The sequence below is a fragment of the Orcinus orca genome, chromosome 7, assembly GCF_937001465.1.
Source record: "Orcinus orca chromosome 7, mOrcOrc1.1, whole genome shotgun sequence".
Taxonomy (NCBI): domain Eukaryota; kingdom Metazoa; phylum Chordata; class Mammalia; order Artiodactyla; family Delphinidae; genus Orcinus; species Orcinus orca.
The window spans coordinates 7,420,328-7,444,490 of record NC_064565.1 but is presented as its reverse complement, the minus strand read 5'-3'; the positions used below and the strand labels follow the sequence as shown (position 1 = coordinate 7,444,490).

General features: G+C 38.0%; 1 protein-coding gene across 4 annotated transcripts in view; it reads right to left on the bottom strand.

Annotated features, from left to right (window-relative positions):
• The window catches only part of TUBGCP5 (tubulin gamma complex associated protein 5), a 57,556-nt gene that overhangs the window by 12,841 nt on the left and 20,552 nt on the right, over positions 1–24,163 (bottom strand). For all 4 annotated transcript variants that reach the window (XM_033400215.2, XM_049712576.1, XM_004276892.4 and 1 more), the window contains 13 exons: positions 20,903–20,999; positions 20,415–20,494; positions 19,884–20,019; positions 16,101–16,215; positions 10,657–10,746; positions 9,801–9,894; positions 9,055–9,301; positions 7,075–7,277; positions 5,895–6,010; positions 4,122–4,390; positions 2,949–3,147; positions 1,270–1,458; positions 282–464 (listed from right to left, as the gene is read on the bottom strand). In XM_033400215.2, coding sequence (XP_033256106.1) covers positions 282–464; positions 1,270–1,458; positions 2,949–3,147; positions 4,122–4,390; positions 5,895–6,010; positions 7,075–7,277; positions 9,055–9,301; positions 9,801–9,894; positions 10,657–10,746; positions 16,101–16,215; positions 19,884–20,019; positions 20,415–20,494; positions 20,903–20,999 — 2,018 coding nt within the window. The remainder of the gene's footprint in view (positions 1–281; positions 465–1,269; positions 1,459–2,948; positions 3,148–4,121; positions 4,391–5,894; positions 6,011–7,074; positions 7,278–9,054; positions 9,302–9,800; positions 9,895–10,656; positions 10,747–16,100; positions 16,216–19,883; positions 20,020–20,414; positions 20,495–20,902; positions 21,000–24,163) is intronic.

Sequence of the window (24,163 nt, the reverse complement as noted above, 5' to 3'; positions counted from 1 at the left end):
GGATCTTTTTCGTTACGGCATATGAACTATTAGTTGCGGTATGTGGGATCTAGTTCCCTGACCAGGGATCGAACCCGGGCTCCCTGCACTGGGAGCCTGGAGTCTTACCCACTGGACCACCAGGGAAGTCCCTGCCTCAGTTTTCTAATGTGTAAAATAACATTAGTAAAACTCATAGGGGTTGGTGTGAGGATTAAATAAGATAACATATAAAAGAGAAGAGTTCGTGACACATGGATGATCTTATAATTTTTAAAATAAAAGGTCCTCCCATATTTTACCGTGAACTGTCTTCAGGATAACGCTGTCCTACTGCTTCTTGAAGCTGGACATTAAGAAAAGACACATTCTGCCAGGTTTCCTTTTCTCTTATTTTATCAAAAATTGACGTGTAGAAGTCATACATGGTATCTCCCCCTTCCATTAAGAAGAAATTCCTCATGGCCTGTAAGTACTCAACCAACCTGAATGAAGAGAAAATAAGTGACAGAAAAATCTTAGGCTCATAAGATAGGATTCTAGATCAGGATCAGGTATCATTTTTAGTGAAACGCGTTTACACTGTACATTTACTAAAATTAGAAATACTAATACATCTTAAAGATTTTCAAAAATAATAAAAACAGCATATGGTTTACTTTTAATAATCAGAAAGAAGTTATTTTTCTATAACATTGAAGAAAATTTGGCAAAGTCACAAAAGTGTAATAAAAAAAGTTAATCCAAATCTACTATTCATGATGAATTTCCACTGTTAATATTTAGGGTATTTCTTCCCAGTCTTTTTTCCATGCATTAAAAAAAATAGTTCCTACTATAATATATATCCTATTTTTTAAGATTTAAGAAACTTTACATTATTTAAAACTCTGTATAAACATAATTTGTATGAACTTTACAAAGTTCATACATGGAAATGAATATGCCATATTTTAATATGGATGTGCATATTTATGGATATGCCACAATTTAAAGAAGTTACTAAGTAATTTCATGTTTTTTCTCTGATAGCAAACTTCGTGACAAGCATTTTTGTGTAACAAGCTTTTTCTGTATTTCATTTGGGATAAATTCTCAGAAACAAATTTCACAATAAAGTTAGGAAAACACTGATGGTCTACTGATCTTCTCAAAAGAAAATTGTTTATTGCCTATCCATTCCCTACTCTAATAAAAATTAGCTTGAAATCTAGGTTTAAAAATAACTTCCGCTATTCTTGAAGTACAATAAACTACCGACTACCTCCCAAATGAAACCACTCCTCATACCTGTAATCTTTTTTTAGAGTTCGCATGAGGTTTCCACAGCAATCTAGATACTGTTTGTCAATATGAGGATAGAGGCAAGATCTCAGCGTTAATTCAAAAGTCTGGCAAGTCACAGATTCTGATGATCTATCCACACATATGTCTCCACCAGCAAACTTCTCGTGAAAGTCACTCTGTTCCAAATACAACCTTTAATATAAAAATATTAGTCTTCTTTGTAAGAGTTGCTGTCAACAGAATTCTCTTTTTAAAAAAAGACATCAATTCTTTTTTTGTCTTTTAATGGAGGTACAGCTGATTTACAATATTATATAAGTTTCAGGTGTACAACAGTGATTCACAATTTTTAAAGGTTATACTCTAGTTATTATAAAATATTGGCATATTCCCTATGCTGTACAATATATCCTTGTAGCTTATTTATTTTATACATAGTAATTTGTTATCTCTTAATTCCTCACCCCTATCTCGCCCCTCCCCCTTCCCTCTCCCTACTGGTAAACCAATATTTTGTTCTTTGTATCTGTCAGTCTGTTTCTTTTTTGTCATATTCACCAGTTTCTTGTATTTTTTATTTTTAAAATTTATTTATTTATTTTTTGGCTGCGTTGGGTCTTCGTTGCTGCGCATGGGCTTTCTCTAGTTGTGGCAAGCAGGTGCTACTCTTCATTGCGGTGCACAGGCTTCTCATTGCGGTGGCTTCTCGTGTTGCGGAGCGTGGGTTCTAGGCACATGGGCTTCAGAAGCTGTGGCACACGGGCTCAGTAGTTGTGACTCATGGGCTTAGCTGCTCCGCAGCATGTGGGATCTTCCTGGACCAGGGATTGAACCCGTGTCCCCTGCATTGGCAGGCGGATTCTTAACCACTGACCCACCAGGGAAGCCCTGTATTTTTTAGATTTCCCATATAAGTGATATCATACATTATTTGTTTTTCTCCATCTGACTTACTTCACTAAGCATAATACCCTCTAAGTCCATCCATATTGCTGCAAATGGCAGAATTTCATTCTTTTTAATGACTGAGTAGTATTCCACTGTACACATATACACCACATGTTCTTTATTCATTCATCTCAACAGAATTCTCTTAAATCAAAACTCTGGAGTCCCATATTTACCTTTAGTCGTAAAATTACCAATTACAGAAATAAAAATCTTTTTCCTCAAAGTATTCTTTGTGTGAAGCAGACCTTCACAGAGTTGCTTCTGCCTAAAAGATCAAGTACTGAGTAGGTCTTTCTAGCCCTTAGGGTTAAAAGTAGTGAATGACGGTCATTAGACAATAAACAGGGTATTGTGTGGGTATTAATAATTTATTTCATTGGGGCAATTATCTAAAAGCCCCTGAGGGCCAAGATACATCGGGAGGGTCTGACTCAACATGTCCCAGGACCCCTAACTTCCATGAGCGTCTTCTGTATGAGTGACAGCGCTGCCCATGGGCCTAGGGCTCATGATAATCTGTGGACTTTCACAAATAATAAAGAGGCTAAGTTATGTATCTGAAATAAGTGAATGCAATATATTCTTGTATTTCATTCATTAGAAAGGAGAGGCTACAAAGGTTTCTATTTTTAAGGCTGGAAAGCCCTACCTGGCAGAGATAAACAGTTACTAAATATTGCAGCACAGATTCTGCCATTTCAATCATTGAAAATCCTGCAGGTGCGTATCACCTTGCAAAATTAATCGCCAGCAGTGGATCATGAACATCATCCAGTTCAAGATGCCTCTCGGCAATGGACTGCATCTTAATGAGGGTCTCTCTGGTGGCCTGCTGCTCAGTGAGGGCCTGTGCAGTGGAGTCTTCTCCGTGTCGAAGACGAGACTGCACAGACTCCAGAAACAGGGTATACAGACTTTTTCTTTCTGCATCTGAAACATAAAGAAATGTGTAAGGTGCATTATGTTCTAGTAAATAACTAACATTAAGAAATATTAAGTAAACTTATCTAAATATATTATAGCCTGGTATTTTTCCTTTGGCCTATGAAGGTCTATCCCTGTTTTGTTACCCTTACAGTATAGTACCCTTAGTACAACTAAACATTTTTATAACCTCTGTTAGACAATTGCAAAGTTCATGGTTAAACATTCAAAGTATAAGCTAGTTTTTTTCTGAACAGAGTAACAGCTTAAGCAGGAAGCCTGAAAGTAAAGTTACCATTATACTAGATAGTACTATGATAACACTAATAGGAGTCATAATTACATTGGGAAAAACACTTTGAACAGTGGCCCTGGAAAGTTCTTTACGTTTTATTATTCAGTTAAAAAGGAAACATTCCACAAAGTGAAAATATTACTTAAAGTAGATATAATAATTTAAACTAATTAACGTAACATTAAGATGATTTACAAACAAAACAACTAAGGTCACATCTATACCTCTCAAAGCCTTTTTAGACAGTTGATAAAACCTTAAGTGTATTGCTTAAATTACATCCAAAAAGACCAGAAATTATATCAAGATTTTCTCAAAACCTATGATCAAGTCTGAACCGCTCACCAACAAATTCCTATCTGCCAGAGTTCATGTCCTCAGGTGCCAAATGCTGCTCTGCATTAAGAAATACCAGAGAATTATTGTCAAAGGACCAGTCCTAAGGCATCAAGAATAAGTAAAATGCATGTGGAACGTATTATCACTGCCTTTCAAACACCGTGATAAAAGTTTCCAACGAGGACAATCTTTTTTCAGTCAGAGCAGCATGATCTATCAATTTGATCATGGTGATCAGTTCCATGAAAATAAAATGCTTTGATTATTTTCAAACTGCAAAATAATGTCATATCTCAGAATGGCAAGCGTGAAGATTGGAGCAGCTGCTCCACCACTAAGGGGTTACCTCTGGCTGTGGCTTGGCACGTGGTGCTCTCCATGCACTGCAGGTTCTTCAGCAGCTGCATTGACTTGCCAGCCATTATGATCTGCTTAAGGACGGGTTTCAGGAAGGACACCATGGTGTGCTGCCTGCTGGAGGGCCCTTGATCACTGCCAGAACTCGCACTAGCGTTATCACTCATTTTTTCTTCGTTTTCTGTCTTTTCCGATACACTGTATAGCGTGTAAGTTGCATACCAAAAGTCTCTGTGATTTACCGGAACATTCTTGTTTCTATAGGGATTCAAAAGAATTTTAAACTTTAACTTCTCTTCCTTAAAAACAACAGTATATCTATTCTAGCTTAGGCATGTTGTCCAAACATTCCAAAACACAGTAATATCAATTATTAGTAAAACAATGCAATCTTTAGGTAAAATGGGACAGATGTTTTACCTGACTTCAGCTTAACATAGAAAAGTGGACAAATATTCTGAATGGCATAGGTAAAATCTAACTATGCAGAAAGTTTCCTGAATTGGAATTAAACAAAATATGATTAATTTGGTTCTCTTTAAAGGTAGAATAAAAGTTTACCCATCTCCTCTGAAAGTAAATTCCAGAATTCCACATCTTTTTTTCCACAACTATTTCCACTGGACTATTTTAACAATGAAACAAGGTGTACTCATCACCCCCTAAGGATAGTCAGAATCCCATTTTTACAAAAATCCTCATGTGCAACAGAAGAAACAAGACATAATGAGACCCAAGATTCAGCTAAAGAAAGGCCAGTTCTTTTATATGAGCACTGTGTAAACAGGGTTACCTTTCTGTAGCTCTAAGTTACTCTCCCTGATGAGTTAAATGGATAGCTATCAATAAAAACATGTATCCAGGGACTTCCCTGGTGGCGCAGTGGTTAAGAATCTGCCTGCCAATGCAGGGTACACGGGTTCGAGCCCTGGTCTGGGAAGATCCCACATGCTGTGGAGCAACTAAGCCCATGCACCACAACTGAGCCTGTGCTCTAGAGCCCGCGAGCCACAACTACTGAAGCTCGCATGCCTAGAGCCCAAGCTCTGCAACAAGAGAAGCCGCCGCAATGAGAAGCCCATGCACTGCAATGAAGAGTAGGCCCCACTCGTCACAACTAGAGAAAGCTCGCATGCAGCAACAAAGACCCAACACAGCCAAAATTAAATAAATAAATTAATTAAAACAAAACAAAACAATAAACATGTATCTGTACAGAGTGCAGAACTTAAGACTGAGTTAAGAGAGTACAAATAGTTCTACGTTGCAGTTTCCATGATTCTGTTCAGAAAAATCAATTAAGTGAAGGGGAATCATCATAGATTTTATGATGATCAAGATTTTCCTTAATTGTTTTATTAAATATTATACTAAAAAGGTAAAAAGAGCAGCTAATTAGGAGAAATAAATATATTAGAGGCATATTCTGTAATATTTTCACACCTTTTGTCTCATAGATAATTTATTCCCATTGGTTCCCTTTAATGAAGCCATCTGACATCACCTAATTCATTTTAAGGGACTCAGTGTGACTTTCACCATACCAGCCAGCCAAAAACACACTATCACTCAAAAATATAATTTGCTAATAAGCAAAGCTGTGATTGACATAAAACTTGGAAAAATATTTTTGCACTGGTACCTGATGTCTTCTATAAAAATGCAAAAGAACCTGCGTATGGATCAGGTGAAGCTAACAGAAGTGTACGATCTCCACATGGGAGAAGAGAGGTAAAGCCAGCTCCTGCTGTGCCTCCCTCACCTCTGGATGATGAACTCCCGGGCACAGTCGCACAGGTGCCCATGCACGATCCACTCATCTACAGTCTGCAGGTAGGGCCGCACGGTCTCCACCCAGAGCGAGAACAGCAAGGAGACCTGAGGAGACAGCGCAGCATGCACATCCATTCTCAGAACTCCCTCGTCTCTGGATTAAATGAGGTTCGAGCGTTTCTGAAGCACCTTTTAAAAAGTGATCCAATTTCTATGTTTTTTGAAACAAAGTAAGAAATTAAAAATCCTAACCATATGCTATAAAATCCTTATGAAAAACCTCACCTAAATATGAGAAGACCATATTGTCCATAGCAGGACCCTCTTAGGAGTGAAAGTTACCCAGGGACAACAGGTCTAAACTGGACAGTCCAAACTGGTATATGGTTATCCTATACAAATAGTGCTATTAGCAAAATGTCCATTAACAACAAGGAAGTGATTCTGTTCTACTACAGTTCCTAATAAAAAGAAATTACAGAGCTGAAAGAAATCAACTTTGTATTGAAATGCAGTATCAAAATGGTGAGGAAAAAGAGTCACACCAACAAACTAGGCAAAATGCCTAAATTATGTCCCCAAAGAAACATGCGGTTTTCTAGATTAAAGTCTAGATTTGTATTTTTTAAAATTATGGTAAAAAAAATACATAATATAAACTACACTGTCTTAACCATTTTAAAGTGTACAGTTTGGTAGTGTTAAATGTATTCATATTGTTATGAAAACAGACCTCCTAAACCTTTTTCAGGCTACAAAACTGAAACTCTGTACCCATTACCTATCCCATTTTCTCCTCTCCCCCGGTCCCTGGTAACCACCATTTTCTTCTCTGTTTCTATGAATTTGACTACTCTAGATACCTCATATAATAGATCTGTATTTTTATTTAAGAAAGAGTTATTACAAATATCTATAAAAATCAGCTAGGTATTTTTCACATCTTGCTTTTATGTTTTGTTTTATTCTTGCCTCATCCATCTGGTGATCTTGGCAATTATAGATGAAAAGCTGGTTTCCTGCAGCCTCAAATTTAGAATCTAATTTGAAAACTCACAACAACTGTCTGACATACTATTTTTACAAATATCTATGACAGGCTATTGACCACTCCTATGGCTGAGCAGAATTAGTCACACACGGTGGACTAGACAAGGATCCCCACATACAGTTTGCTCAGAGGCTTCTCCAACATTGTCATATTCAAGGATGGCTTTGTACAGGGTGTTGAGCAGGTGAGATGCTCGAACGACATTTCGAGTGTCAGGTGGAACTTCTGCAACTCCAGTACTAAACACTTTGTGCAGAACCTTGAGCTGAGCCAATCGAGGTGACAACTTGTCCACCACTATTGCAAGAGTTATTGTAGTATCTGCAAATATCAAGAAATCAAACTCATTAGCAAGGAAAAATATCTGCATTCAAAATGTGATATAAATGCTAACCTACTTATGGAAAGGCATGGCAAACCAGAGGATGGCAGGTTTTTTATTGGTTTTTTGTTTTTTTTTTTTCAGTACGCAGGCCCCTCACTGTTGTGGCCTCCCCCGTTGCGAAGGACAGGCTCCGGATGCGCAGGCTCAGTGGCCATGGCTCATGGGCCCAGCCGCTCCGTGGCATGTGGGATCTCTTCCCAGACCGGGGCACGAACCTGTGTCCCCTGCATCGGCAGGCGGACTCTCAACCACTGCGCCACCAGGGAAGCCCAGGATGGCAGGTTTTAATCTCATGTTACAAGGAACTGATTTCCCCCAAAAAAGAACCCCCTAAAGAAGGAAAAGACAACTCAGCAGAAAAATAATGAATAAAGGAAGTGACAATTCATGGAAAAGGAAATTCAAGCAATTCTTAAACATACAGAAAGATACTCAACCTCACTTATGAAAAATGAATGCAGAATAAAACTACTCTGGGCAAATACAAAACAGACTACAATGGGCTCCTGTTTTAGTGAGGGGAGGCGGAGAGGGTGACTACTAAAGGTAACAAGAGCAAGTCCCTTCGTCAGGATGGCACAGCTCTGAACCCTAAATATGGAGGTGGTCATAGAGATCTACACATGTGATAAAATGTAAAAGAACGGCAGAAAGATACTGCTTACCTCCTTGCAAAAAAACAAGGCCCTGCAAAACTGGTGAAACCCATGTCAGACCTGCAGACTAGTTAATGTACTACGCCAATGTCAATTTCCTAGTTTTGATAATGTCCTATAGGTGTCAACACTGGAGGATGCTGGGTGATGGGAACATGGGACTTCAATGCACTGTTTTTTGCATTAGTTGTAAATAAAAGTTAAGGGGGAAAACCTGCACTGGGTTACCATTTTCACCTGTCATATTGATGAAGACCCAAAAGTTTGATAACACACTGCTGGCAAGACTGGGAACAAACGGGTACTCATATATATTGCTGGCAAGGGTGTAAAGTTATTTATCTGTACCTCCGTGGAGAACAATGTGGCAATATCTACTAAAATCACATATGCCATCACATACTCTTTGACTTAGCAATTCCACTCTTAAGAATTTGTGCTATAAAAAAAAAAAAAAAAAAAAAAAGAATTTGTGCTATAGCTAACTTGGTGCACATGTGTACAATTACTTATATGTAAGTGGTTATCACTGCAGCACTGTTGCCAACAGGAAAAGATCAGGTACAGCCCAAATGTCCATCAAAAGGGGACTGGTCTATGATACATCCATACAATAAGATGCTCAATATGTAAAAAAGGACGAGGAGGCTCTTTCAATACTTGTATGGTATATTCCTCAAAATTTAAATTAGAAAGCAATTTGAAGAGAGCAGTTAAAAGACTACTAGGCATGTGTATATGAATACATGTTGCTTGCATATGTCTATAAATTATTTCTGGAAGGATGTACAAGAAATAGATCAGTTGGTTGTCTCTGGGCTGGGGAACTAACGCAGCAGGAAAAAATTTCACTGTAAATCTTTCTATACTGCTTGGATTTTTAGAGATATGAATGGCTTAAAAATACAAATTTAAAATAATTTTAAAAAATGAGTGTATCCAGGAGAATTACTTATTTGCCATGTAATTTTCAAATCTTATATTAATTATTAACCTAAATGGCATTCAAAATATGAGTTACGTGTGTTATGCGTAAAAGGGAAGAATATTTAAATACCATTATTGATGATGCACTTCTCAATTTCTGTAAGTTCCTCTTTGAAACTAATGAAGTATTTGTACAGGGCCCACATGAAAGCCTGGTATGTTCTAAAAGGTGCTTCTGTCGACTTCTTAGGAATGGAACCATTTCCAGGTAACATGCTTTCAGAGCTGTGCCCCATGATTTCATCAATAAACTCCTGGAGTCGAAACACAACCTGGCCATATGCTGCTATTTGTTCTAGCACTGATCGTAAACAGCTCTACAACAGAAGCAAACCAGAATGATTTAAAGTCAGTCTTCTGTAGGCATTCTAATTAATATTCCCCCACTGTAAAATATTTCTTTTGTGACTTTTTTAAACAGTATGCTTAGTAAAAGACAAAGTAATAAAACGAGTATTTAGTTTTACATTCAGAGGAAACAGTGTAAGCATTAATTTTTATAAAATATAGAACTGTGGCTTACACTTTTTAAAAACACAAATATAAGGTAAATGTACTGTAGGCAAAAAAATTACAGTAGACAGCTTTCTCAATAAAGAATGACAGAAAATACAAATCAAAACGAAATATGAACACCACAAACAATATAAAAGAATTCTCTAAGCACTATAAAAATACACACTTAATTTTGCCTTTTGGAACTTAAATATATTTAATAGTTAATTTTAATTTTGCAAAATGTTCTAAAGTTACATAACCATGATTTACATAAATCTTATTATTTAAATTTAATTACAATAAATACAAATAACTTACATTTGTCAAATGAGTTACTATAATGTTGTTCCTCACAGTTACCTTTCCATCTATCAGCTGAAATATAAAGAGCTTTTTTACCCCTGAAAGTAACCTGAAATAAAAAGATGAATGTACTTTAAGTTTAGAAAAATATACACTACAGTAATGCCTAAGAAATTTTAATAAAAGATTCAGAAGGGGAGGGTAAGGGAGGACAAAGAGGTCAAATAATTAGAAAACAAGACATCAGTCTTTTTATCTGATTACTTTAAGACTGATTATTTCAATACCATCTTTAAGAAAGTACAAAACAGTATTGTCAAAACATTTCCTCACATACATGATGGTCCAAACAGATCTTCCCACTTTTAAGCATGTCAGTATTATATTTTATGGCAGAGAGAACCAGAAACTGGAAATCTCAGTAGTAAGAGCACTACATGTTACATTCTTCATCTTCATTTTTGTGTGAACACAGTCTAAATTCTGAGATTCCTGGTTCCTAGGTACAGGGCACAGGTAACTCTCACTGATGTGCTCTGCCTAAAAAGCAGTAAGCAGAAAATTAGAAACCTTAACTTGAATTCAGATATTTAAAAAGTGATAGTCTAATCTTGGTTAAATCATATATGACAGTATTTAAATGGAAAAGAGGTAAATATACCAAAATCTCCATGGTCGACTCTAAATTTTGGGCTTACTGAGTCTCCCAATCCAAATTTAGGTGTCCACAGGGACCTGATTTGGGTTCATACCTAATGGTCTATTTCTAATATGCATGTGAAAAACCCTCAAACACCTTTCTTCAGAAAACCAAAATTCTGCTTCTCATTAATAAAGTCTTTAGACTATGAATTAGGTTAACAGGTCTTACCACAGGGTTTCCCGAATAACCTGCGTTTCAGTAACAAAAACTCTGTCATCTGGAACATATAATGGGTCACTGGTGTACAAGTGTTGGTCCCTATTAGATAACAAACATCAAATGTCAATGAAAAGATTTCTCATTAAGTAAAAGTAGAAGTCTCAAAGAGTATGTGTAATTTAGTGGTAATTTAACCAGTAATCGATAAGCAAATAAACATAATACATACTTTAAATTTCCTCCCATATTCATTTTCACAAGTCAACTGAAATACTCTCAGAGAAGCACTTTCAGAGCAATTTTAAGTTTATTGCCGACTTAAGCAAATATTTAAAACTATGTATTGTTGTTTTGGAAAAATAGTAACTATTTTTGCAGTAAGTACACTAAAACAGAAATCAAATAAATGGCCTAATATAAACCAATCCATTCACTTTGAAAATAACAAATCAAAAGACAGATCATAGTTAAATAATCTCACTTTAAAAATAATAATTAAATAACAAAACTGCTTAGGGCTTCCCTGGTGGCGCAGTGGTTGAGAGTCCGCCTGCCGATGCAGGGGACATGGGTCCGTGCCCCGGTCTGGGAGGATCCCACATGCCGCAGAGCGGCTGGGCCCGTGAGCCATGGCTGCTGAGCCTGCGCGTCCGGAGCCTGTGCTCCGCAACGGGAGAGGCCACAATGGTGAGAGGCCCGTGTAGCGCAAAAAAACAAACAAACAAACAAACAAACAAACAAACCCGGCTTAATTGGAATTGTTAAAAATTTCAAGGAAAAGCAGATTTGAGATTTGTTTTCCCTTCTCACTTGGCTGCCTTGTGAATAAACCCTTTCTGCTGCAAACCTTGGAGTTTCAGCATTTGGCTTGCTGCTCATCAGGCAAACGGAGCTAGTTCGATGAGGAACTGATCACAGGTTAAGTGGCAAGTGCAAAGTGTTATGAATAATAAGTGACTGAGGAGAGCGGCCAAGATGGCAGAGTAGAAGGACCCTAAGCTCACATCCTCTCGTGAGCACAGAAAAATTACAACTAACTGTGGAAAGAAAAACTGATAAAAAACACTGAAACATACCAGAAAATATTAAAGAAGGAACCACAACAAGACAGGTAGGAGAGGCAGACTCGTGATATAATCAAATCTGACACTCCCCAGGTGGGTGACCCACAAACCGGAGAATAATTATATTATAGAGGTTCTCCCGCACGTGAGGCATGCCCTAGTCTGGGGGGTCTGGCACCGGGAAGAGGAGCCCCCAGAGCATTTGGCTCTGAAGGCCAGTGGGGCTTGACTGCAGGAGCTCCACAGGATGGAGGGAAATAGAGACTCCACTCTTAAGGGCACAAACAAAATCTCATGAGCACCGAGACTGAGGGCAAAGGCAGCAATATGATAGGAGCCAGGGCCAGACCTACCTGCTGGTGTTGGAGGGTTTCCTGGGGAGGTGGGGGATGGCTGGTGACTCATCCTGGGGACAAAGACACTGGTGGTGGCTATATCAGGGAGCATTCACCTGTGTGAGCTCTCATGGAGGCTGACCTCTTGGCACCAAGACCTGGTCCCACCCAGTAGGCTGTAGGCTCCAGTGTGGGGATGCCACAGGTGAAACAAACTGGGCAGGGACACAGCCCCTCGCCTCAGCAGACAGGCTGCCTAGACTTCCTGAGCCCACAGCCACCCCTACACATGCCCGCAGATACAACCCTGCACACAAGAGGGACAAGACCCAGCTTCACACATCAGTGGGCAGGCACCAGTACCTCCTGCAGGAAGCCTGAAGAAGCCCCTGGACCAGTCTTACCCACCAGGGGGCAGACACCAGAAGCAAGAAAACCACAGTCTGCAACAGCTCACTGATGAAATCAAAGAGGAAATAAAAAAATACCTGGAGACAAATGAAAGTGGAAACACAACGATCCAAATCTACTGGACACAGCAAAAGCAGTTCTAAGAGGGATGTTTATAGTGATACAAACCTAACTCAAAGAAGAACAAATAAAAACCAAAATTAGTAAAAGGAAAAATCATAAAGCTCCACAGTGGAAGTAAATGAAATAAAGACAAAAACATAATAGAAAAGATCAATGAAACTAAGAACTGGTTCCTTGAAAAGATAAACAAATCTGGTAATTTGCTTATCAGACTCATCAAAAAAAAAAAAAAAAGAAAAAAAAGAGAAGGCCCAAATCAATAAAATCAGAAATGAATAAGAAGTTACAACTGACACCACAGAAATACAAAGGGTCACAAGAGACTACCACGAGCAACTGTACGCCTAATAAAATGAACAACCTAGAAGAAATGGACAAATTCCTGGGAATGTACAATCTCCCAAGACTGAATCAGGAAGAAATAGAAAATATGAACAGATCAATTTCCAGTAATTAAATTGGATCAGTAATCAAAAAAAGCCCCAATGAACAAAAGTCCAGGACCAGATGGCTTCACAGGTGAAGTCTACCAAACATTTAGACAAGCGTTAACACGTATCCTTCTGAAACTATTCCAAAAAATTGGAGAGGAACACTTCTGACTTCATTCTACGAGGCCACCATCACCCTGATACCAAAACCAGACAAAGATATCACAAAAAAAGAAAATTACAGGCCAATATCACTGATGAACACAGATGCAAAAGTCCTCAGAAAAATACTAGCAAACTGACTTGAACAGTACATTAAAAGGATCATATACCATGATCAAGTGGGGTTTATCCCAGGGATGCAAGGATGATTCAACATTTGCAAATCAATGTGATACATCACATTAATAAATTGAAGAATAAAAATTACATGACCATCTCAATAGATGCAGAAAAAGCTTTTGACAAAATTCAAATCCATTTATGATAAAAACTCTAAAAAAAGATGGGTATGGAGGGAACATACCTCAACATAATAAAGGCCATATACGATAAGCCCAGCTAACATCATACTCAAAGGCGAAAGCACTTCCTCTAACATTAGACACAAGACAAGGATGCCCACTTTTGCCACATTTATTCAACATAATTTTGGAAGTCCTAGCCACAGCATCAGAGAAGAAAAAGAAATAAAAGGAATCCAAATTGGAAAAGAAGTAAAACTGTCACTGTTTGCAGATGACATGATAATATATATAAGAAAATCCTAAAGATGCTACCAGAAAACAACTAGAGCTTATCAATGAATTCAGTAAAGTTGCTGGATACAAAATTAGTATATAGAAATCTGTTGTATTTCTATACACTAAAAATGAAATATCAGAAAGAGAAATTAAAGAAACAATCCCATTTACCATTGCATCAAAAAGAATAAAATACCTCGGAATAAACCTACCTAAGGAGGCAAAGACCTGTACTCCAAAAACTGTAAGACACTGATGAAAGAAACTGAAGAGGATACAAACAGCTGGAAAGATATACCGTATTCTTGGATTGGAAGAATCAATATTGTTAAAATGACCATACTACCTAAGGCAATCTACAGAATGCAATCCCTATCGAATTACCAATGGCATTTTTCACAGAACCAGAACAAGAAAATTTTAAATGTGTATGGAGACACAAAAGACCTTGAATAGCCAAAACAATCTTGAGAAAGAAAAATGAAGGTGGAGGAATCAGGCTCCCTGACTTCAGACTATATTACAAAATTACAATAATTAATACAGTATGGTACTGGCACGAAAACAGACACATAGATCAATGGAACAGGATAGAAAGCCCAGAAATAAACCCACACACTCATGGTTAATTAATCTACGACAAAGGAGGCAAGAATATGCAATGGAGAAAAACAGTTGCTTCAATAACTGGTGCTGGGAAAACTGGACAGCTACATGTAAAAGAATGAAATTAGAACAGACTCTAACACCATATACACAAATAAACTCAAAATGGATTAAAGACCTAAATATAAAACTGGACACTATAAAACTCCTAGAGGTAAACATAGGCAGAAAACTCTTTGACATAAATCGCAGCAATATTTTTTTGGATCCATCTCCTAGAGTAATGGAAATAAAGAGAAACATAAACAAATGGGACCTAATTAAATTCAAAAGTTTTTGTACAGTAAAGGAAACCATAAGCAAATCAAAAAGACAACCTACTGACAAGGAGAAAATATTTGCAAATGATGCAAATGACAAGGGATTAATTTCCAAAATATATAAACAGCTCATACAGCTTAATTTGAAAAAAAACAAACAACCCAATCAAAAAATGGGTAGAAAACCTAAAGGCACTTCTCCAAAGACATACAAGTGGCCAACAGGCACATGAAAAAATGCTCAGTACACTAATTATTAGAGAAATGCAAATCAAAACTACAATGAGGTATCACCTCATACCAGTCAGAATAGCCATCATTAAAAAGTCTACAAATAGGGCTTCCCTGGTGGCGCAGTGGTTGAGAGTCCGCCTGCCAATGTAGGGGACACGGGTTCGTGCCCCGGTCCGGGAAGATCCCACATGCCGCGGAGCGGCTGGGCCCGTGAGCCATGGCTGCTGAGCCTGTGCGTCCGGAGCCTGTGCTCCGCAACGGGAGAGGCCACAACAGTGAGAGGCCCGCGTCCTACAAAAAATAAAAAAAAAGTCTACAAATAATAAATGCTGGAGAGGATTTGGAGAAAAAGGAACCCTCCTCCCCTGCTGGTGGGAATGTAAATTGGTGCAGCCACTATGGAGAACAGTGCAGAGGTTCCTTAAAAAACTAAAAACAGAGCCCCAATGTTCACAGCAGCACTATTTACAATAGATAAGACATGGAATCAACCTACATGTACATCAAAAGATGGACAGATGAATGGATAAAGAAGATGTGGTGTACACACACACACACACACACACACACACACACATATATACACACAATGGAATATTACTCAGCCATAAAAAGAATGAAACACTGCCATTTGCAGCAACATGGATGGACCTAGAGATTATCATACTAAGTGAAATAAGTCAGACAGCGAAAGGCAAATATCCCATGATATCACTTATATGTGGAATCCAAAAAAATGATAGAAATGAACTTATTTATAAGACATAATTGCACTCATAGGCATAGAATAGAAACTGCTACCAAAGGGGATAGCAGACGCGGGGAGAGATAAATTAGGAGTTTGGGATTAACATATACACCCTACTACATATAAAACAGGTAAACAACAAGGACCTACTGTATAGGATAAGCAACTATATTAAACATCTTGTAATAACTCATAATGGAAAACAATCTGAAAAAGGATTATATATACACACACACACATATATAAATGTATGTATGTATAACAATCACTTTGCTGTATACCTGAAACTAACACAACACTGTAAATTCAATACTTCAATTTTGAAAACTGTTAAAAAAAAGTTCAAGAAAGCATTTGATTTAAGTCACAATTCAAAACCAAATATTAAAATATCCAAGTTTCCTCTATCAACACATGAAACGGAAAATAGCTTCTTACCAGACAGCAGCTAGATTGGAGTGCAAATGTAAACTATGAGGAAACCTCGAGGACCTGACTGTCCAGTACTGACGGACCACATGTTGTTCCAGCCAGCTTCGGGCATCTGACTCATCTAGTGGAAGGGAATTTATTTACATTTAAGTTATAAGAGTTAACAACAAAATACTTGATCAGCTTTGCTACAAAATCTGGACTTATGATTCCATTCAAATATTCAATTGACAAAGGGTCTTTAAAATAACAGCTACCCAACATTTACATATGTAATCATTTACTTAAAACCATACACACACACACACACACACACACACACACACACACACACACACAGAGAGACATACAAAATTTAACTGTCACTGCTAGAAAGTAAAAAAAAAAAAAAAAAAAAATTACTCGATTTTAAAATGACCCATGAATAAAAAGACACAATCAGTATACTTGAATAATTCAATAATCATAAAAGAAATTGAAATGGTAACTTAAGATGTTCCCAAGTACCCCCAAAGCCTCAGGACTAGTAGCAGGGTTTGAAGGATTAGCTATCTTATACAGATTGTAGTAGAAAACAGAAAAAGGGAGAGCTGTCTAACATTTTATGAGGCCAATATAACCCTGCTTCCCAAACCAGATAAAGACATGATAGAAAAAGTAATTCATCGAAGAATAAAGATTAAAAATTCTCAATTAAAAAAGGCTAACCCAATCCAATACTATAGTAACAAAATAACAGAATGATCAAGGAAGTTTAGCTCAGGAATTCAAGGATGATTCACTATCAAAAAAATCTATCAGTAAAGTACTAGAGTAAAAGTGATGAATTATAGAATTATCTCACAGATAAAGAACAGCACTTGATAAAGTTCAATACTTATTTATAATTAAAGACTCCTAGAAAAACAGGAATAAAAGTCTTAATTTTACAAAGGACACATATCCAGAACCTATGCCAAAAACTATCACACTTAATTAAGGAATTTCAGGGGCAACCCTCTTGGGATAAAAACCACTCCAGGAAACCCATGCTCATTGCCACTGCTTCCTCTGCAGACTAGAGGGCTGGCCAGGAAAGAGACACGGTTAACATGTTATTAAGAAGATATAAGATATAAGAACTGGCAGGAGGGGCTTCCCTAGTGGCACAGTAGTTAAGAATCTGCCTGCCAATGCAGGGTACACGGGTTTGAGCCCCGGTCTGGGAAGATCCTACATGCCACAGAGCAACTAAGCCCGTGTACCACAACTACTGAGCCTGTGCTCCACAACTACTGAGCCCACGCGCCACAACTACTGAAGGCCACAAGCCTACAGCCCGTGCTCTGCAACAAGAGAAGCCACTGCAATGAGAAGCCTGCGCACCACAACAAAGAGTAGCCCCCGCTCGTCGCAACTAGAGAAAGCCCACAAAGCAACGAAGACCCAACACAGCCAAAAATAAATAAATAAAATAAATAAATTTATTAAAAAAAAGAACTGGCAGGAGATAAAACTGTCAATATTTGCAAACAATACTGATTGTGTACGCAAAAAACCTAATGGAATCAACAATATATAAGCAGTATGAGAGTTCAGCAAGAATGCTGGATATAAGAACAATTTACAAAAAACAAGTGTCCCCCTACTCCAGCAATAAATAAAACAAAAAAAGACACTATTCACAATAAGAACTATTAACATACATAGAAATTAACAAAGACTTAAGGTCTTTACAAAGAAAATTTCCAAAATCTGGTAAGACATTAAAAAATTAGAATAAATGCAGATATTTTCATAGTAAAGATGTCAGATCTCCCCAAGCTAAATCTATAAATTCAATGCAATCCCAATAAAAATTCCAGCTGGATTTTTAAAAAGGAACTTTTAAAATGTCTTTAGAAGAATAAAAACCCACAAATAGCTAAGCCTATTTCGAAAAAGAGTAAAGGAGGTGAGGGGGAAACTTGCCTTCTATGTGTTGAAACACAGTACAAAGCCATATAAATAAAAAGTCTGTTCCTCCACAACTCACACTCAGGGAAGAGAACTGAATGTTCAGAAATAAATAAGTGTATAGATACATAACAATGTTAGAACCACAAAGCAATGTGGGAAGAATGGACTGTTGGGAAATCTGCTCATGACATGGGAGAAAAATAAGCTGGACCTTTTAACCTCACTTCATACATAAAAGAGGATCTGGTGGTCACTAAAGAGCTAAACACAAGCTCTAAAAAAGCAAACAGAAGGAAAATACAGGGGAATGTTCTTTTAGAGAAAAATATCAAGGCCCAAATTCTAACCATATCATGAAAAATTCAGATTTGAGTACAATAAGGTATTTTTAAAAATCACAGATTCTGTTTGAAGGATACCATGAACATACAGGTGACTAACTAGAGGAAGAAAATTGCAATGTCTAAAACCTAGGAATTACTATCTAGATATACAAAGAACTCTGAAGTGTGGGGATGGGCAAGAATGACATGAAACTCCAAAGAAAAGCAAGCAAAGGATGTCAATGGATACATCGTAGAAGGGGCAAGACTGATCCCAAGTACTTATCCTGTGTAGTCAGACAAATGCAAATGAAAACAGCAGACCAAATCAGAGGCGGGGTCCTAATCAAGTAGGGATGAGATTGTGGACCAGGTCCATGATTGGGCATGGCATTAGGGAGAATGGCTGAAGGCAGTTCAGGCCTGTCCACGAGAGAAGCAATTACAGAAATGAGGTACTGCAAACTGCAGCATCCTACTCAGCCATTAGGAACAACAGAAGAGATATGCACAGAGTGACATGGACAGATTAAAACAGAGTTAAATGAAAAGAAGAACAGAACAGAGTTTACACATAGCATAATACCAGTATGTAATTTTAAAAAAGGAATACAACCAACCAAAACAATGTACTTTACAAGAACTCAACATGTTTGAGAACAGATATCAAATACATTAGAACAGGAGCCTGTCACTGGGCTGGCAGAGAAAAGGAAAGGGGAGTGAGAATCAGAAAGGGCAGAAGAGAAGAAATAAACTAAACCAAAAGGCCCTGCACGGGCTGCTGCTGCTGCTCACATGCTCTGAGCTGATTAACCCACACTCTACCCTAAAGGTCCAATTCAAGAATAAAAAAGAAAGGGAAGAGAAAAGAAAGCAGAAAATCGTTAGCATGCTAAATCAGCTTTAACTACTTTATGTGCATTTGGCAAGGTTCAGGTACAATGAACAGGGCTAGGTCACAGACCCCAGTTTCTGGGGTTAGCTTCCCGGCTGTGACCGTGGGAAAAACACTGTAACCACGCCTCTGTTTTTTATCTACAAAATGAGAAGTAGGATTAGATGTTCTAATCTCTAAGGTTGTTTCCAGCTCTTTCTGGATTCTACCAATTCATATTTTTTTTACTAAAAACTGAAAAAGCAGACATTCAAATTTAAAATTAAATTGTATGGATCTTTTCCTTTTATTTAGTCACTAACTTTAGCAAAGCCAATCCTTCTCAAAAAAAAAAAAAAAAAGAAAAAGAAAAGAAAAGAAACAACCATTTAGGACTAACAAAGTTCTCAGAACTGTATTAAAAAAAGACCAAAATTGCACTGTAAATGCCCTTTCAACATTAATTCTATAGAGCTACTTCTTAGGCACTACAGAAGAAAGATCTACTAATGGTTTAAAAAGGTTTGTTTTTAAGGACGGCAGAGCTTACCAATATTTTAAACCACATGGAACTGATTCTCAAAGCTTGCCTTTCCTTCTAGAGAATTCTTCTATCAGAAAATGATGCCAGTATCTAAGAACACACACTACCTTTCCAGCTGACTTGAAGTCCCAGCTTTTTGTTTTGATCTTGTTCTTCTAATGGTGTCCTGTCCACCTGAATCCCAGAGTCCTCTCTGCTTAAAGGCTGTTGATCATCTTCATCTTCACTTTCTTCAGACCAATTCTGATTAAAAGAAGGCAATACACCTTACCCTTAGAGCACCTAACAACTGGAGCTATTGAGACTAAAAGATCAAGAAAATTTCAGAAGCAAAAACTTTATCAAATAAAACCTTTTTCTACATATCTTGAAAGTTACTATTATAGGATGGAATTAGTTTTGGTGGCAAAATCCCAAGATTTACAGCTCCTTAAGGGATACATATATTTTCTGATCAACTTCCTAGTACCGATGTTTGGGTGCAAAATCTTAATAAAACTTCCATAATAAACCACTCTAATTTAGTGAAGAGTGTTCCTGTTTTAGATAAGTTGCTGTAGGGCAGAAGGACCCATAAAAATCATCTAAATAACTTGGCATGTATTTATATTTTCAGTAGCAAAACCACTGCTACTTACTGGTGTGTCTACATTTGGGCCAAGGTCAATTTCTTCACCTTCCATCAAGTATTTTCCCCAGTCGAAATCGTCTTTCTTTTCTAAAATACAGCAGAAGAATTTCATCAGCTTGATCAAAAATATGTGGGAAAAAAACCCCAAATTACAGTAAAAAGTCCAACAAAACTCATAATAAAATACACTTGGGAAATGAAAGTTCAAAAATATTGAAACATTCAATAAGTTGACATTCTAATACATTAAAAAATTTAATTTCTTTATCTTCAAAAGTGATTTTTCTCTTTATATAACTGAAAGTTTAACTTACAAAGTCAGAACTCATATTTTAAAAGAAAATTTACAACTATAATTGCACTTAAGACAACAGAAATATTTTAGTTTCAGATTTTTTTTACAACTTTTTATAAAATCTCAAAGTCTGGTAATTAAGTCATAAAACCAATTTCTCTTTTATTTGTTATATATATGAAAAGCATTTGGTAACATACCCACTTCTTTATCTCTTGGTGTTTCCACATAATTGCTGTTTGAAGGAGAATCAGACAGACATAGAAGAAGTGACAGTATGGAATAATGTGCATCTGTCTTTAAAACAAGAAATGAAAAATATGAATCACTGAGGTTGGTAAGAGCTTTCTAAACTAGTTTGAGTAAAGAAAAGATAACCCCATGACAGTTATGTCCTCAATTTTTTTTCCTGGTTTAAGAAAACACAAATCATACCTAAATAAATCTCAAACTCTAAACTTGTTTTTATAGTTCAAACATGTACAGACAAGGAACCTGTCAAATAATGCACTACCTGAATCATAATGAGGAATCTCAGACAAACCTAAACTGAGGGACAAGCTACCAAATAATTAGCCTGCTCTCTTCAATAATGTCACGGTCAAAAAAAGAAAGGGTGAGGAATGTTCCAGATCAAAGGACACCAACTGGTGAACCCAACCAAAAAGTACACAGGAGTTCCTTTTAGTATTCTTCAACTTCTAAGTTTTTTTAAAACTTAAATTGTATTTTAAAAATCACATTTAAAAAAGCTGCCAAAAATGAAAAATACTCCAAATATGCAAATAGTCATAAACTATGCATGGAAAGGAGAGAGGAGGTGAATTAAAATCAAGGAAGGTAAGGAAGTCTCAGGTTACCTCTCCCTATTATATGTTCTATAGTACTTTATGTACAGCTTCATAGTGTTTATCGTAATTATAATTAAATAGCTATTCACAACTACTTGGGTAGTGATGATCATGTCTTGTTTATTCCGTATTCCTACCACCCAGTGATGACAGGGACACAGTAGACACTTGGTAAACTTTCCTGGGAATGATAAGGCAATATATCACAAATTCTCTGCTTAGAAATGCGTTAAATTCCTTTAACAAAAAAAAAAAAATTTTCATTCCATAGAGAAGAGTAGTCTAAAATGTAAATACTTGAAGAAAATAACTCCCAATATATAAATCTATTATTTAGTAATAATTGCTAACATCAGATTGCTTATTTTGGAAGAATTCTGCACACCTGAAACAGGTGAATGTTACCAGTGAAAGAGGAGAGAACTATGTACAGTAAAAGCAAGAGCACACACAGTGCCCTTGCAGACCTCCCTACTTTGCCAAGGACCAGAACTACCGCCCTGTAGCTGCATGGTGATGCACAAAAGCAGCACATGGTCCTGGGAAGAGGACCTGGATGAGGCCATTCCCCTACCCCTTGTTCATTTTTTTTGCTAACATCTGTAAGGGAGCTTGACACCTAGAAGACTGATTAATTGAGGTAATCACTGAACTAAAAATTAGCATTAATGGCTAAAACATAACCTATCAATCAGCTAATATCACGTTTTAACTGAAGTCACTAATAGCATTAAAGAACAAAGAAGACTGCTGCTAAAAGTTAGGGCCCTGGAACTTAACATTTAGATGATACAGGAGACTGTCCAAGATGGCAGATTGGGAAGACCTGCACTCACCTCCTCCTACGGGCACACCAAAATTACAACTATTTACAGAGCAACTATCAGTGAGAATGCTCTGCAGACTAGCAGAACAGATTTTCTGAAGCTAAAGATACAAAGAAGGAACCACAATGAGATGGTTAAGAGGGGTGGAGACATGGTATAGTCAAGACCCATGCTCCCATCCCAGGTCAGTGACCCACAAATAGGAGGATAATTATAACTGCAAAAGTTCTTCCCAAGGAGTGTGGGGTCTGAGCCCCCTACTGAGCTCCCCTGCCTGGGGGTCCTGCATTGGGAAGACAAGCCCCCAGAATGTTTGGCTTTGAAGGCTAGTAGGGCTTATATTCAGGTGACCCAGAAGGCTGTGGGAAATATAGACTCCACTCTTAAATGGCACACACAAAATCTCACATGCTCTGGGACCCAGGGCAGAAGCACTAATTTGAAGGGAGCCTGGGTCAAACCCACCTGCTGATCTTGGAGAACCTCCCAGAGAGGCAGGAGGTAACTGGGTCTCATCCTGGGGACACAGATGCTGCTGGCAGCCATCGTGGGGAGCTTGTTCTACCACAAGGACATTAGTGTGGGCAAGCACCATTTTGGAGTCCTCCTCTAGCTTATTAGCACAGGGGGCTTACCTGTCCACCAGCCAGTCTGTAACAATTCCAGGGCCCCCAGGCCAGCTGCCAGCCATGTGGAGACCCAGCCTTGTCTACCAGTGTGCCCACGACCCAACCCCACCCACCAGTGGGCCAGACCCAGCCCCAGGACCTCCTGGGTCCTGCAGCCAGCCGTGCCAGGACCCGGCATTGCCCACCAGCATCCGGGCAGACCTAACTGAGGCTGAGTCTGGCAGCCAACTGTGCTGAGGACCGTCCTGTGTACCACTGCACCCACAGTAGTCAGCCCACCACAACAGAAGGGTCCATGCAGCCCATAGAGGGGGCACCCACAGAACAAATAGCTCTGGTGACCAGAGGGGAGTGGTCTGCTGGGCCCCATAGGGCATCTCTTATATAAGGCCACTTGTTCAAGTTTGGGAAACGTAAGCATTCCACCTAATGAACAGAAGTGAAAACAGAGAATTAGGCAAAATGAGGTGACAGAGAAACATGTTCCAAATGATAGAACACAATAAAAGGCCAGAAGAAAGAAGCAAAGTGGAGATAAGTAATCTACCTGGTAAAGTTTCCAAGGCAATGACTGTAAAGATGCTCAACAAACTTGGGAGAAGATTGAACACAATGAGAAGCATAACAAAAAGTTAAAAAATACAAAGAAAAACCAAACATAGGTGAAGAATACAATAACTGAAATAAAAAATATACTAGAAGGAATTCACAGTAGATTAGATGATACAGAGGAATGGATCAGTGAACTGACTGCAGTGGAAATCATGCAAACTGAACAAAAAAAATTAAAAATAAGGACTGTTTAAGAGACTTCTGGGACAATATCAAGAGTACTAATATTCACATTATAGGGGCCCCAGAAGAAGGAGAAAGGGGCAGAGAACTTATTTGAAGGATAACAGCTGCAAAATTCTTTAACCTGGGAGAAAGGAAACAGACATCCAGGTCCAGAAAGCACAGAGAGTTCTAAACAAGATCAACCCGAAGAGATCCACACCAAGACACATTGTAATTAAAATGCAAAAATTAAAGTTAAAGACAGATGGACTTCCCTGGTGGCGCAGTGGTTAAGAAACTGCCTGCCAATGCAGCGGACATGGGTTCAATCCCTGGTCTGGGAAGATCCCACATGCCGCGGAGCAACTAGGCCTGTT